Genomic DNA, 15533 nt, shown 5'->3' with positions numbered 1-15533 from the left:
ACCCCTGTACTCTGAAAGCCCTGCCCTGGATCATCAACGGTGTTTAGTTTCAATTAAAAATCAAACAGCTTCAACTGGCAAGAGGCCAAATGGAAAGGAAGCTATTGCTAAAGGAGAGCAGGGTTAGAAGTCTGAGGTGATGGCGGAATGGACCCTGAAGTCATGAAGTGAGGAGCAGAAGAGAGGGGGAGGGCGCCAGGCGCCACGGAAGAGAGGCCGTGATGCTTGACTGCACCTCACAGAAATGACAAGGCCGTCCTGGTGACCATCTCTGTGACTCACAGACTTCTGGTGGATTCTCAAGAGAACCCTTTTAGTACAGCGGTCGACCGTGGCGGCCCACTTCCTCTTGGTCTCCTCCTCCTCCTCCAGCAAGCACCGCCTCAGGTCCTGCCTCTCGGCCTTGCTCAGGGTCCTGTCGGAGGCAGGACGCACTAGCTGGGTCAGGCTCAGGTGCCCGTACAGGCTCCGCTCCACCACATAGGTGACATTGAACTCGCTGACCGCGGGGCGCCCGCGCACCCTCCTGCTGGGGGCGCCGCAGCCCCCGCCCCCTTTGGGTTTCGGCCGGGGCGGCTGCGGGTCGCAGGCGGTGCTGTGGACTCCTTTTCTGGAGGGACGCTGGCAGAGAGAAGCTCTGGAACACGAATAGTTAGTATCCATTTTCTTCAAGCGGATCTGCTTCCGGACACTCTGGACCTCCTCCAGGGACACCAGGAGGTGGGGCCTGCGCCGGCGGCTGTCATAGACGCACACGCCGTCCGTACTTACCCCATGGCTCAGGGACCCGAGGCCCTTCTTCATCTCGCCCTCCGTCAGGGAGCGGGAAACCTTCTGGGCCTTTTCTTCTTCTGGATAGGAGAAGAACGTCCCCATCTTCTTGGGGGGCTTGATCAGGCCCCGGCTCTCTCCTTTGCTGAAGGTTTTGACCAACTTCCGGCCGGCTCCCCAGGTATCCAGGCTGCTGGACGACGGAGAAGTGGTGAGAGGGTCTGAATCATCTTCCGGAGGTTTCTCAGGAGAGCCATCAAAGAAAAATGGCTTCTTGTGCACTCCAGAGTAAAGGGCGGACCTTTCATCCAGGCCCGGGGAGTTCTCAAACAGGTGCTCCTCCCCGCCTGGAGGGAAAGCAATACGGACAGGTTCACGGTCTCTTGTACATACACTTCTACGTCCTCTCACCCAGCTCTTTCTTTTCGTTATAGCCCCTGCCCTACAAAGAGTACGCTAATCCTCACAGACACCACAGCGATCCCCTCCCCGTATCACTTACCCTCTTCATAAAGCCGGCTCCCGCTCAAATAAATGCATGTAAAAAATAATCCAACTGTGCAAATGTACGGTTTCACACAAACTTAATGTTAAAAGGTACTGGGTGTGCTTTCTTCTTCTTTAAATATCTTTGTAGAACAAACACCTTAAGAAACCTACTCAAAATGCCATTTGGAAAACCTAAGCCAGTCATTATCACCATACTCTTTAGCCCCTAGCATTTAAAGATAATTACCCTTCTCCTCCCCGCTCCAAACAGGACTACCCTCCCCCAGTTGGTAAGGGCTGTCCTCAGAAGCTAGGAATCAGAATCTTTCCCCCGTCTGAAAGGCCCTCCTGTTGAGTCTGCTTGGTTTTCTACAGAGTGTGATGAATGTCCTGTGGCCGACAGTGATTTTTTTTTTTATTGGTACGTGCACCACTGAAGTAATTAAATCCCCAAGGCAGTTTGGGTGCGAAGACTCCATAAAGGGTGATAGCGTGCAAGTGCAAATGACAAATGGTCCCCAGGGGACAAACCAGACACAAAAAGTTAGGGAACTGGGGGATTCCAGCCAGACATAGCCATCAACTGGCCCTGCTAGGAAGCAGCAAGGGCATTTAAGGGCCTGGCCACGCAGGCAGCCCCATCGAGCTTCCACTTTGTTTCAAGGATTCCAGCTCTCGAAGCCTTCCCCGGAGCAAGGTATTGAGCCAAGCCTTCCGGAGCCCAGTGGAAAGGTTTGGACTCACTGGCAGGAAAACTGAGTTCTTTCCTGCGTGTGTTATGTGAACAGATGTGAAAAAGAAGTAGGTCAAACTGTGGGTGTAGCGATCCTAACTGGCTGTGTCCCTTTAATTATAAGGAAACGTTTGAGCCCTACAGCTTTCCACCAGCTGAACTGTGAAAAGGAAAAAATTAGAAGTTCCTTGGAACAGAGGGGTGGCCCTAAATACACCAGCTGGGGTGGGTAAATGTCAGAGCGAGCTGCTCACTTCAGAAGGGGAAGGACGAAAGGACTGGCAGCAGTCCTTTCAAATTCTATTCTTACTTTTCCAACTGATGGGAGTTATTGTTACAAATGTAAAGAAAATCAGAACTGCGGTTATGAAATACAGCCCCCAGATGGATTCTGATGTCACGGAGAGGGTGGTGGGGAGGGAGGTTCAAGACTGTGTCCAGCCCAGAGTTCTCCGTCATCTGCAGCACAAATGTATTCCCTGGAGGATTATCCCCGGATCCTTCACGAGAGTGTAAAAGCAAAGTCTAGGCTTCGGAGGGGATATTCGCCGGACCAGAGGCAATGTGCAAACATCGTGAACGTCTCCTACTCTTTCCTCAGGACACCTGACTAATAAGGTATGGAGGCCACGGGTCCTTCTGCTGTGAGAAGTAAACATGGCAATCTCCTCTAGATCAAATCCAGCCTCCACTCTCAGGAAGAAGGGACGGGGCCCAGATGAGAGGCACAGCCTGGTGGCAGAGGAAGCCCACCCTGGACTCCTCTACAAACATGTCCAGACCACAGACCACGGCTTTACATTTAGCCCAGGTGTCCACAGAGATGGCAAGGCCCTCATCCACCTACAGTCTGAGGGGCCTTGGGGAATTCAGGTGGGTCACTGGGTACTTTAACGACCTGTCACCCAACAGCGGTCTGGAGATTTTCTGGACTCTGTATTTAGAGATGTCATCAGAGCTTCCCTACTTCCATGGCACATTTGAGTCTGGAACCAGTTGGTAGGCAGGCACCTGCCCGTGACCTACAGCTCTGCGTCCTGTTCTGAAAAGTCTGCATTTGGTAACTGGAGGGAAAAGTGGCCAGTGCTTCTCCAGTGGCTGCATCAGCCCGTGTGCTGAGGGCAGGCCTTGCCTGGGGTAGGTTCTTCTGTGGTGGGTCTGCCCCATGGCCTGAAATCCCAGCCTGGACTTGATTCCTTGGGCTCAGAGCACCACTGCTCCCATTCTGGGACCTCCAAGTACAACCATCCTTTGGAAGAATGGCAGTCAACATGCAAGGCCCCGTCGTGATTGGTGTGACCTACTTCACACAATGACCTTTAGCTATCCTCGTCACTGAGATCAGACTGCAGAAGGAAACGCGGCTAGGGTAGGGGGTGACTTAATGCCAAGAACCCAGCTTTATGCCCTGATTCCAGCTCTGATTCTGCCACTCACTCACCGTCTCCATGACCTTGGGCAATAATTTCATCTCTCGGAGTCTGTTTCCTCACCTGTAATAACTTCTGCCTATCCTAGAAATATCTACTTCAAGACTACTGAAGATGATAAAATTAAATGAAAAGAAGTATGTGAAGGCACTTTATAAGCTAAAAAGCACCGTACAAAAGCTAATGATTCATTACTGGGTCACAGATAAGCTGGGCCAATGAGGGAAGAGGGTCGGTGGGTATCGGCTCTAGGAGAAAACACACAAAAAGGGCAGACGAAGGGCACTGACCTGGCCTATGACTGAATATCGTCTAGCGTCATCCGTGCCCTGGATAAGGACTTGAAACTCAGTCGAAAGGGTGAGACTAGGTGGGAGACTCTAACTCTCCTGGCTCTTCCAGGACTCCAGAGCTGAGGGGTGGGGAAGGGGTGGGAGCAGAGTGGAGGCCAGGTCACCTGGACTTAATTCTGGGCCTCTGCCAGCCAGCTCAGTGACACTGAGCGAATCATTTAACCTCTTGGTGTGTCCGTCCCCTCATTTGTGAAATGAGGATGGTATTAATGCCCGCCTCTGGCGGCTATCCTGAGGATGACGTATTAAAAGGAACATAAAATCTAAAGTGTGTAGGAAAGTGGCTGGCACACAGGATGCTCTCAGTACAGGTGGATAATCTTCAGACGACTTAGTATTGGCACAGACCTGTAGGAAGTGAAAGGCTCAACTCTTGGAAGGTCCCGGGCCAGTGAGGGAGGGGTTACTGGGAATGTGAGTCTTTCCTGCTCTGCAGGAGCAATGGTCAAGGACCAGCTCTTTTGCCAATGAGGAACCTCAGAGAGTGCTACTCTACAGGATTTGGAGGACAGTCCTAGTCTATAGTCTGGCTGGGGGCAGCCCCACGCAGATGCCCTGAGCTGCACAGACACACCTGACTCCTCTCCTGGCGAAACCGACAAGTCCAGTTACCGGCAGCCCAGCACCCCAACTCATCAGACACCAGAGGCTAATGGGGACTCAGGCTCATTTAATCCATCTTCCATCAGTGGCACCTAATTCATAACCAGATGAATTACAGTTCAGGGCTAGAAGCCCATACAATTACTACTTCTTACCCTAAAGCTACCCCTCCTCTAGGTATATTTTTCCCTTTTGTCAACTACGTCTCTGAGAGATAGTTCAAAAGGCAGCCTTAATGCCCACGACAACTCTGGACGTACGGGCAACTGGGGGGTAGGCCCAGAGTACCCCGCACGTCACTCATGTGTCCTCGTTTATGGACGAGACCCATCAATCCATTTGCTGTGTTTTGAGATTTAATTTTGGCAAGTGAGAGAGGTTTGTTTTAAAGTGTGGTGCCCAAGGTTGAATGATGGCAATTCCATATGGCTCTCCTTACTATTCCAACGGACACTACGTGCATGATTTCGTTAAGTGCCGCCCGTGAGAGGAAATCATGCTATAATCTTGTACTGTGAAACCGTGACTGACACGCAGGTATTAAAACAACCAAATGTAAAATCAGCATCGCACCCAAAGGCAAGCATAATAACCATGCAAGAAGACACCCACATGAAACCTGGAATTCAACACAACTCTATGAAGCCCATAAGCACGTCTCTCTCGCTGCCCCTCCCCCCTTCTTTTCCTTTCTTGCCTCCATGCTCCCCTCGTAATCCCCTCACCTCCAATATTTCTCTAGCGGAGTTAAGCTGGTAAATAATTACAGCAAACAGAAATTTAAAAACAGCAATAAAAACAGGAAACCCTCCTCTATGTAAGTCAGGGGAAATCTCAGTTCTCTTCACGCCTTGATTTTATTTGTGTACAACAAAAAGGCCTCTCAATGATCATTTTCAAATCTACACGTTAAATTTTTGAGATTCCTCAAAATGTAGATATGACATTTTAACAAGTCATGTGCTTTTTAAAAATAAGACCTATTCTTTCCACTACTTTTTTCCAGTTCACTTATCATTTTCCAAACAGGAAATCTTACTCTTTTATCCTTTTGGGAGAATCTTACAAGATGCTGCAAATGCATACTGCTAACAACAGGAGTGATGAATATGGGTGAGATTTAAGCTGTCATAATCACACTTGAAAGGTTAACTATTCACTACAATAAATCCAAGCTCATGCCCCTTTTGACATAATTGCTTCATCTGACAAGCCGCTTAGCCAGCAATATAGCTCTTAAGATCCACTTAGAACGGAAGGTCCTTAGAGCCCCACCTGAACCGAGTCCTAAGACTGTTTATAGGAAGAACAAATCATCCCTTGGAGATCTGACAGGATATTAAGTGCCTCGATTGTTGGATGTTTGTTTGAGATGGATGTATATCAAATCTGGACTAAATTCAATGGGCAAAAACCGTGGAAAGAGCCGAGATGCCCTTCAACAGATGAATGGATAAAGAAGATGTGGTCCATATATACAATGGAAATATTACTCAGCCATCAGAAAGGATGAATACCCAACTTTTACATCAACACGGATGGGACTGGAAGAGATTATGCTAAGTGAAATAAGTCAAGCAGAGAAAGTCAATTATCATATGGTTTCACTTATTTGTGGAACATAAGGAATAGCATGGAGGACATTAGGGGAAGGGAGGGAAAAATGAAGGGGGGGAATCGGAGGGGACTATGAGACACTATGGACTCTGAGAAACAAACTGAGGGATTTAGAGGGGAGGGGGTTGGGGGGATGGGTTAGCCTGGTGATAGGTATTAAGGAGGGCACCTACTGCATGGAGCACTGGGTGTTATACGAAAACAATGGATCGTGGATCACCACATCAAAAACTAATGATGTACTGTATGGTGACTAACATAATAAAATAAAATTTAAAAAATAAATAAATTCAATGGGCAAGAACCATCATCTTTTGGGCACAGAGGCTACTGCTGAGAAGTTATAAGATAAAGTTGATGTAAAGTGGTGTACGCTCAACATTAAAGCTGTACCACATCTTGAGAAGACTTCCTTGTCACACACCAGCCATTTCCCATCGCTGTAACAAGAACAGTACTAAGCCTCCCGAGATGCTGGGCGCCAGGATCCCTAACGTGCTGAGCAATGCCCTGCTCACACGCAGACCCAAGGCACTCTCTGCAGCCTCAGCTGGAATGCAATCCATTTTCCAGTTGAAATCATACTCTTTTTCTACTGAAGAGCTGACCCCGCCTGATTTAATTTGGAATAAGCAGGGTAGAGTGTGTTTTTTTTTTTCTTTTTCTACCTTCGGTGCTGGGCTTTCTCATCTCTTCCACTCTGATCAGTTTCTTCCTCACTCTGCGAGTGGAGTTGACCAGCTTGTGTAACCTCTTAAACTTCACCGACTCCTCGGTCTCATCATCTGATTGTTCTCTTGACTGGCAAAGAAACAAAAGAAAAGTTAATCAGATCATTGCCCCAGAGCCGTCTGCTCTGGCAGCCGGGTGTAGCCCGACCTCCCCACCAGTCTGAGCTGTGTGGCTGCACCTGGGGTCCCCACCGACTGGCCCCCTGGGGCTCACGAAGCCGCACACACCACCCCAGGTCCCAGGCACCGCGACACACCCCGGGGTCCCTGGACCGGCGCGGGGCCTCCTTCTGGCGAACTCCGACAGGACTCTCTCCACCAGGCTGGCCCTGTCATTCCAGTCCCACTGCTGTGGTTTGGGCCCGGCTCTCATCTGTCTGGCCCATCAGGACTGCTCAACGTGGTCATCAACTACTCCTCCAAACCAAAATTCTGCTGACTTGTTCCAGTCCTCCCCCAAAATCAAAAACAGCAGGGCAGGAAAAGGGAAGAAAAGCAAAAAGCCGCCTCCTGTGCCATTCGTTAGGTGGGCCTGCCACACCTCGGCCATGCCTTCCGCCTCTCCCGGCTCCTTGTGAGAGCTCGCAGGGCGAGCATGAGGACAGACCCTGCATTCCTCCGCGAGCGACAAGGGAAAAAGCTGACCTTTTCAGCCATACAGTACAGTGCATATTCCCCAGCATCCCATTTCATTTTGCAGCGATTCAAGTATGCTCAACCCAGCTGTTTCCCCTCAAGTATCAAACATTACAGAGAGGAGAAAAAAAAAAAATCTCTCTGCAGCAGTGACCCCAGTGAAAACAATCCTTTCCTTGTGAACAAAATGAGGGTTTCAGTTCCAAGTCAGCTCTAACATTCAATATGCAGCTTCCTCTGTTTTATCTGTTCAAAATGTGAAAAAGCAAAAGCAATCTGCAGCTCCAGGGGTGTGCTGCACGGGCCGGGTGCTCAGGCGGTCCCGGGAGCGCAGAGCCCGGCCGAAGGGCAAGCCTCCACGCACCCCAGGCAGCCCGGGAGCAACCCCAGCTGATCCTGCACATCCTGGCAACAACCCTCTCTCCCACTTCCTCAAACCTAGTTCACAGAAACAGTAAGGACAGAGATGCCTCATATAAACAACAAAGCAAAACAAAAATCACAGCTCTGAACAACTGGCCTAACATGAAGCCATTCCCCCGTGAGAAATCGACAATCAAATAGGTACTCGAGGATTCGCAGACAACAGTGGTTCAAGGGTAAAGAAGGTGGAGATTCCATGAATTAAACGGTGCAGCATGTTATGAGTCCACAAATATTTCTGTAGCACTGTGGCACTATGAAAGGCAAAAATACAACCCCTTTCCTGGCCTCTGTCCTCACCCTGGAGCGCCCAGTATAAGGCCATTGTACTTTCTCTCTGCAGGATTATAAGCAAACCATTCACCCACTGAAGAACAATTATGATAACCCAGAAATGGCAAGTCATCAGGACAGGGGGACTTCTCAGGCTTCTCCCCTGTGAACTGTATTCAATGTCTCCAAAATTCCTAGATAAGATGTTGCATCTCCATTTCAGAATTAAAGTGAACTACTGCTTAGCTGAGCATAAAGAAGAGAAATGGAACCCCCAGGTAATGGGGGAAGGAGGTTACACCGCATGCTGGCAATGAGATTTAACACGTTTGGTCTAAAACTTACAATGTAAACAATTAAAACGAGATAGGAAGTATAGCTTCTGCTACCTAATGGTATTGTCTGGTTTGAATTTCATTTTTACTTGGCTGAACTGTTGATGTGTGATGAAAATGGTCAGAGTGGTCAACCAGAGGAATGCGAACTGGGTAAACCCTCATTCTGGGTAATCAGCACCTGAGCAAAACCAAAGTGCATGGAATTACACAGAAACATTTAAAGTATTCTGCCTTCTTGATGTGTCTCAAAAAGCTAAGCAATTCTGAGAACCAACATCATAGCGGGCAAACCTAGAACATGTTTGTAACTGTCACATTAAAAAATTCTTAAGTCAAAAATAAAGAAAAAGAAAAATTCTGAAGTCAAGTGAAAAACGAAATGAGCACAGGTTTATAATCAAGACACAGGAAGCTACGTTAGAGAATGAAAATCAGTGATGTGTGCGTGTGTGTGTGTGTGAGAGTGTACTTTGTACCTAGTTTGGGGGTTGCTACCGCTGCTCGTGGTGGTGGTGGGGGAGCTCTGTGTGCCTGTGCATTCCACAAAGACAAATCACATGTAGGAAACATGCCATCAGAGGGAACTTCTGAGGGAGAAGTGAAATAAGTTAAACCAGGACAACAGAATTAAAGGGAAAGATCCCCTCCCCAAGTCCTACTTTCCTCTGTCCTGATTCACTGTGGTGAAAAATAACATATTCCAGGTACTTGTTTAATCGCTTTCACATGTTCCATCTATTTTTGAGAAACAGGAGCTCTTTAGAACTTTGAATTAATGTTATTTTTATTTTTCTTAAAAAAAAAATGAAGATTTTAGGGGTATTTGCCACTGACAAATCACAAATCCTAGCAACCAGTAACTTTTCATTATCATGGTTTGGACACTAAACAAGGTAGATGCAGCACAATGTATACGAAGAAAAATGTAAGATAAAACCAAATCAATCAAGATACATCCTCCCTTGAGTCAGCCTAGAAGTCACTGGAGTTAACCAAGTGTGTCCCAAGGATGCTTTTTATTGATAGAGAGGTGTTGACTTCTCACTTCCTCCTGAGTCCAGAGGATAAGGAGTTGTGAAATATTTGCCTTTAAAAAATTCTCTCCAGCTGTTTTAACATAAAGACTCCGTAAAAGGCATGCATTTCTTTTAAAATGGGGACTAAAGCTTACATTCCTCATTTCCATGTTTCTCCTTTTAAATTAGCACACACCACTTCCCAAATACTAAAAATAACTTATCGTGTCTTTTTTTAAAAAATATTTTATTTATTTATCTAAGAGAGACAGAGACAACGAGAGAGAACATGAGCGGGAAGGAGGGGGAGAAGCAGACTCCCCGCCGAGCAGGGAGCCCGATGCGGGGCTCGATCCCAGGACCCTGGGACCATGACCCGAGCCGAAGGCACGACGCCTAACTGACTGAGCCACCCAGGCGCCCCTTGTCGTGTCTTTTTATTCAGAAAATTACACCCCCAGAGATGAGGGTGTAAGAATTTAAAAATAACTATTTAATTAAGAAGAGTGTGCATGAAATCTTTGCACCCGGAGGAACTTTGGTAAAAGATGAAGGAAATCTGCATTACATATAAAATGAATGGTTGATTCCAAGAAACAGACTCCTAGATTGAACAGAACTACTAGAAAACAGTTTTTAAACAAACTGAAGTGAAGAAATAACAGTGTATGTTTATGCACGTTGTAACAGGACACGGTATTCTCCTCCTCTCCCTGTCCTGCCCCAGGTCAGAGGACTAAAGTAAACTTTAATTTGATCATCGTCTAAATGAGAAGGTGAAAACTAAATCATCTGTATAAAACTCCCACCTCTAAACTTTAGTCGAAAAAAGCCAATTAATGTATTCCACCAAAGGATGTGGAAAAATGGATTTACGTTACTGTAAATAGAAACATTTGATTTCCAGCCTTTCTCTTGCAGATTTTTCCACCAGAAAGCCCATATGGCTCAACTTTTAATTACTTTGGCTAATGCTATATGTAGTAATTCTGTGGTGAATGCTTAAGTGTTTCATTTCTGGTTTCCATGGCAACATTACATCAGATTGCAGACAGCTGGCTCCACAGTTTTAAACCATAACAAATTGACCAAGCCAAGGCACAAAACTAGAGCCGCTTTAAAGAGATAGTACACCATTTGCCTGCCAGGGTGCTGAATGAGGAACCTATGGGGCCCACTTGGCAGGCGAAGGAGGGTGGAGCCTCCTGCTTTCTCAGCTTGTTTTGGAACATGTGCGTCCTTGACACATCTGCAATGTTCTAATAGGAAAGACATGGAGCCAGCATGGAGAACTTTCCATAACACAGCTACATCAAGGATGACCAGGAAAAAGGAGCACAATTAATAGCATCTGTAGATAGAAAAATGTGTGTGCTGGAGCAAACGAAAAGCATCCCCTCACTCTCAAGCCTGTCAGTGCAGGTCGGTACCAGGTAAGATACTCCACTGGACCCAGTAAAAAAAAAAACAAACAAAACAAAAACAAAAGAACATTTCTTCCAACTCTGATGCGCTGTAACAGATGTTTTCCAAAAGCCACATAGCACGGTCCTGCAGGCACGGGAGCACTGTCCCATAATAGAAGTTAAACTGAACTCGCAAAGAGCAAACCAGAACCCTTCTGGGGACTGCTCGAGACCACGCTGAGCACAGGATTACGTACGACTTTGCCTTTTGCAGAAATAAGAAATACACTCAGCTTGCTTCCCCAGCTCGAAACACTCAGCACACTGTCCCAATTAGCAGCCAGACTAAGTCAGTTTATCTCCCCTGGAGCCACATAAGATATTTAAGCATTTCTGAATGTATCCTGAAACTGGAAATGTATCCGCTTATGAAATTCACACAACGGTTTCTGGTTAACTGGGTGCATAATCAGACATAGACACTTCAACTTCCGAGATCCGCACCATCAGTGGCATTAACCTTAAGGGAAGGAAGCCGATCGCTTGCAGGTTTATGAAAAGCGACAGCATGCAAGGCTGTCTGCAGTCGAGTCCTCCACACCGAAAGCCTCCATGATTGACAGCTGAGCTCCCACCACGTACACTCAATCTCTTGAGAATATTCTCAAAAGAATATTCACTCTTCTCCCCCCAAAGCTACATCTTCGTACTGGGTGAGCGTGCTCGGGAAGAGTGCTCAGGGTTACACAGCAGGGAAGGAAAGAAGGACCAATCTCGCAGAATTTGAATAGAAAAGACGAAAGCCATCACAGCCGGGAGCAATGGAAAAGCTTTTCCTTGAAGTGACAGAAAGCACATTTTCCCTCTGCCACGGAACACAGCCGGCGGACTTACCGGCTTCGGCATCGAGCAGGCGTGAGGGGCGACGCTGCGCTCGGCTGGCACCCCCGCCCCCTCCCCTCGCTGAGAGCGGCTTCACTCCGGGTCCGTCAACTCTGTAATCTCAAAGTGAGCGTGAGGCACTCCTTGAACATGTTCCTTTGGAGTTACATGATCCGACAGGCTCCACCAGCACAGATCAGTATCCGAAGGAGGAAAAAGTGAAGACACTGGATTCAATTAGCTGCTTTCTGCTTGCTGCCTGGTTCCCCCGTTCCTTGCTCGCTGCATAACTTGTAAGAAAGGCATAAGTCATCAGCTCTAAGCAAATCTCCTATTCACCACCAGGAAAAAAGGGAGTGTTGTACGTGGCAAACAATCCCTGTTTTCACTGACGAAGGCTCCCTGACCTCCCGCTGGCCTCCAGTTCCTTAATTACTGTCTATGGAATTCCAGAGAGAGAAAAAAAGAACGCGGGAATCTGAGCAAATCCGGGACAAGGACTAACCCTTACAAGTGACTGAACTTAAAAAAGATCGCCTTCGCAGATACTCTTCCAAACACCCCCTGAAGGGAGTAGTCTCGATTGAAAATAGACACCTTCCAATGGCTATTTTTGACATTGCTGAATTAAAACGTGTGATTTTGGTTTTCTCCTGGAGCTGTCACTTTCTGTCTCTCCCCACTCCTTTTTTCCGATTTTTAACTACTAAAGTAAACGTAGGGCATTTCCTGTCCAGTGATGTCTCTAAAACGGTCTTACCAAATCGTTTCAATGATCACCTCAGAGCAGCTGAGTTCTCTTGGATTCCAGAGATGGGTGCACATGGCCTGTGTCCCAAGAGGGTCATTTCATTTTCTCAAGGGTGTCTGGGAAGCCACAGGCACATGCTCTTACTGACACAGAATGTCAGCTAACAAGACAGGACTGAAAACCCGTATGAAGTCTCCACGGCATGGGCTGCAAGTCCTGTCTGGATTTCAGGAGTAAATTCATTCAATCGGGTAAGTCACGTATTCCCACTGGGCGGTCTGGCTGCCCAGTCCTAGTGCCTCTCTCCTCGTGTGGGCCTCTCTTTATGTATGTGCAAGGTCACCTCTCTTGGTAGGACACCACACACACCCTTTTTTACCAGGCAGAGGTCCCAGGCTCTTTTGAGAGATGCACCAGAGCCCCATCCCCTTTTCCTGGGCCCCTTTGGCAGCTCTCTCTCTTCATCAAGAACTGCAAGAACTGCCCCCCCACCCCCGGCAATTTTCTTCCCCAGAAGTGTCTCCTCCTACTGTTAATGGACTTTCCGATTACTTCTCCCCCGGGGTCTGCTACACCTTCCCTACACGGCCTGGTGCTTTTCGGACGTTAATCTTCCAACACCCCTATTTACTGAATGCTCATACTTCCCAGGCACCGTGCTAGGTATTTACACATTTGACCTAACTTCACAGCCAGTAAATGACAGACGCAGAATGTGAAACTTTGTGGTTTTGCTCCCACACCCACAACCTGCACAGGAGCTTTCTTCCCCCAAGACCGCCAACCACAGTGCATGCAAGGTTATGCTCAGAGTTCCTTAAAACACTCAGTAGAAGTCCTTAGTTTCAGAATTTCCTGGTTACCTGGTGCAAACTGAGAAAACGTATTATGATGCCCCAGTGGGAGGGGGGTAAAGGGACGAGAGGAAAGCCACAAGACTTTGGAGCCTGAACAACCTGGTTTTCAATTTCCAAGTCCTCTAGCAAATCACTTCACCTCTATGGGTCTTAGTATTCCTCCATGCAAATTTCATCTGATAACAGTGATCTTAAAGTGTTGTTTTAAAAATTGTGTCTGTACAATCAACGAGTGGAGCTCAGTGAGTGCTTATCACAGCTGTCATCTGTTACCGATTGGGATTCCAACAAGACTGATTTTAATTCTTAAAAACTGTTCTAGGTACTGTGTACACAGCAAAGGCAAAGAAAACATGTGAAAGCTAATGATAGGGCCAACATCTGAGGCTGGATCTGAACAGGCTGTTTATTTATTTATTTGACAGAGCAAGAGAGAGGGAGCACAAGTAGGGGGAGCAGCAGAGGGAGAGGGAGAAGCAGACTTCCGGCTGAGCAGGGAACCCGATGCAGGACTCGATCCCAGGACCCGCAGATCATGACCTGAGCCGAAGGCAGAGGCTTAACCGACTGAGCCACGCAGGCGTCCCTGAACAGGTTGTTTAGATGCAGAGAAGATTCTGAGCAGAATTAGGAGCCAGAACTCTGGAATCTGGCAGAGGCAGGAGGTAGGCTCAGGTCCTTTTTATGCCACTTGTGAAGAGTGTGTGTCTTAATTTCTCTCATTTATAAAACAGGCAGTGATAAGCCTCCCAGAACTCTTGAGAAGGTAAAAAGGACCTTGAATGTGAGGCCTAGAGCCTGGTTGGCAACGGTGTAGTGTGAGATGCACGGGGCACCTGGGTGGCTCAGTTGGTTGGGCAAATGCCTTCGGCTCAGGTCATGATCCTGGAGTCCCGGGATCGAGTCCCGCATCGGGCTCCCTGCTCAGCAAGGAGTCTGCATCTCCCTCTGACACTCCCTCCTCTCATGCTCTATCTCATTCTCCCTCTCAAATAAACAAGTAAAATCTTTAAAAAAAAAGAGAGATGCCCGGGAAGCCAGGCCCTGACTGCCCCAGGTTCTGTGAGGAGCTTGGGGGAAAGACACATCCCTGCTTATCCTCCTAAAGGCCTACTCCTCTTGCATGCGCCGTTAGCTGTCGCTGCCACAGCCCTCGGAGGATGATTCAGGTCTTTATGAAGGTACTCAGCGTTGGCTACTACATGGGCGTCCAACACAGCTCATCCTTTCAAAGACAGGAAGGTCCACAGGGACTATGTCTGACCCCCCAGCCTGTACTCATGGTACCCAGCCTGGGCCCCACCCACAGCGGGCCCTCGGTAAACGTGCGTGTCTTCCATGTGCCATGGATAAGTTTAGATTCTCCAGCCCCATCGTTCCCAGCCCCTGCTATGGTATCTGAGTAAACTGTGGGATATTTGAAGGACTAGGTTGGGCCAGGCCACCCTGGGAAGCTTCTTGGTGGAGGGCAGTTGGAAACCGGGGAATACACTTCATGAAGGAAGGGCGTCTCTGGTCTTCTTCGCTGGGTAGTGGGCTTGAACTTAGCACACAGGAAGTGTGCAAATTTGTGGAGGACAGGTTTGAGCATCTGACGGCCACTCTAAGGAACTGTTTGTTAGGTCCTCAGAGCAAAGTCCAAAGGCCTTATTGTGGAGGGTAGGACTTTGCGTGGTTAGAGTCCTGTCCTGATTTCCAGTTTCTGTGTGGGTCTCTATGCAGATACTGTGTGGGAAGGCCTCTCATGGCATCTGGTTCTCATCCTTTGACTTCCTCAGAGCACCTCAAATACTCTTCTCTCTCATGTGCCTGCACACCTTTGCACTGGTGGATTCCTTTTTGGGGATCATCTCTGCCCACCCCATGGACTCTCCCAGCTCCTACCCATCCTTCAATATCCAGTCCTTATGTCGCCTCCCCTGGAAAGCCCTCCTGGCCTCCCTCCTCATCTTCCTTAGGCTGTGTGGTTGCAGAGTATACACAATCACAGGACTGAGCCCAGAATATGGGAATCACATAGCACTCAGTCCTTCACCCAGCTTCATGAAGACAATGGGCACTGCGCTATTTTTTCTGTGACTGTATGTCAGTAACATTTATTTCTGATTACATGTGATATATTTTTAATTGGAAAATGTGGAAAATGCAGATACAGGAGAAAAGGAAAGGAGAGGAAAGGAGGAGAAAAAGAAATCACCTATACCCTCCCACACTCAGATAGAAA

General features: G+C 47.8%; 1 protein-coding gene across 7 annotated transcripts in view; it reads right to left on the bottom strand.

Moving 5' to 3' along the window:
* The window catches only part of SASH1 (SAM and SH3 domain containing 1), a 245573-nt gene that overhangs the window by 34680 nt on the left and 195360 nt on the right, over positions 1–15533 (bottom strand). For 6 of the 7 annotated variants that reach the window (XM_034990970.1, XM_034990972.1, XM_034990968.1 and 3 more), the window contains 2 exons: positions 6665–6797; positions 772–1118 (listed from right to left, as the gene is read on the bottom strand). In XM_034990970.1, the coding sequence (XP_034846861.1) occupies positions 772–1118; positions 6665–6797 (480 nt within the window). Of the gene's footprint in view, positions 1–771; positions 1119–6664; positions 6798–11713; positions 12791–15533 lie in introns of those variants that run through there. The other variant, XM_034990974.1, reaches the window with a different exon arrangement.

This window comes from Mirounga leonina, unplaced genomic scaffold (assembly GCF_011800145.1).
Source record: "Mirounga leonina isolate KUSES-001 unplaced genomic scaffold, KU_Mleo_1.0 Mir_53, whole genome shotgun sequence".
Classification (NCBI taxonomy): Eukaryota; Metazoa; Chordata; class Mammalia; order Carnivora; family Phocidae; genus Mirounga; species Mirounga leonina.
This window is presented reverse-complemented; position numbering and strand designations above follow the sequence as displayed.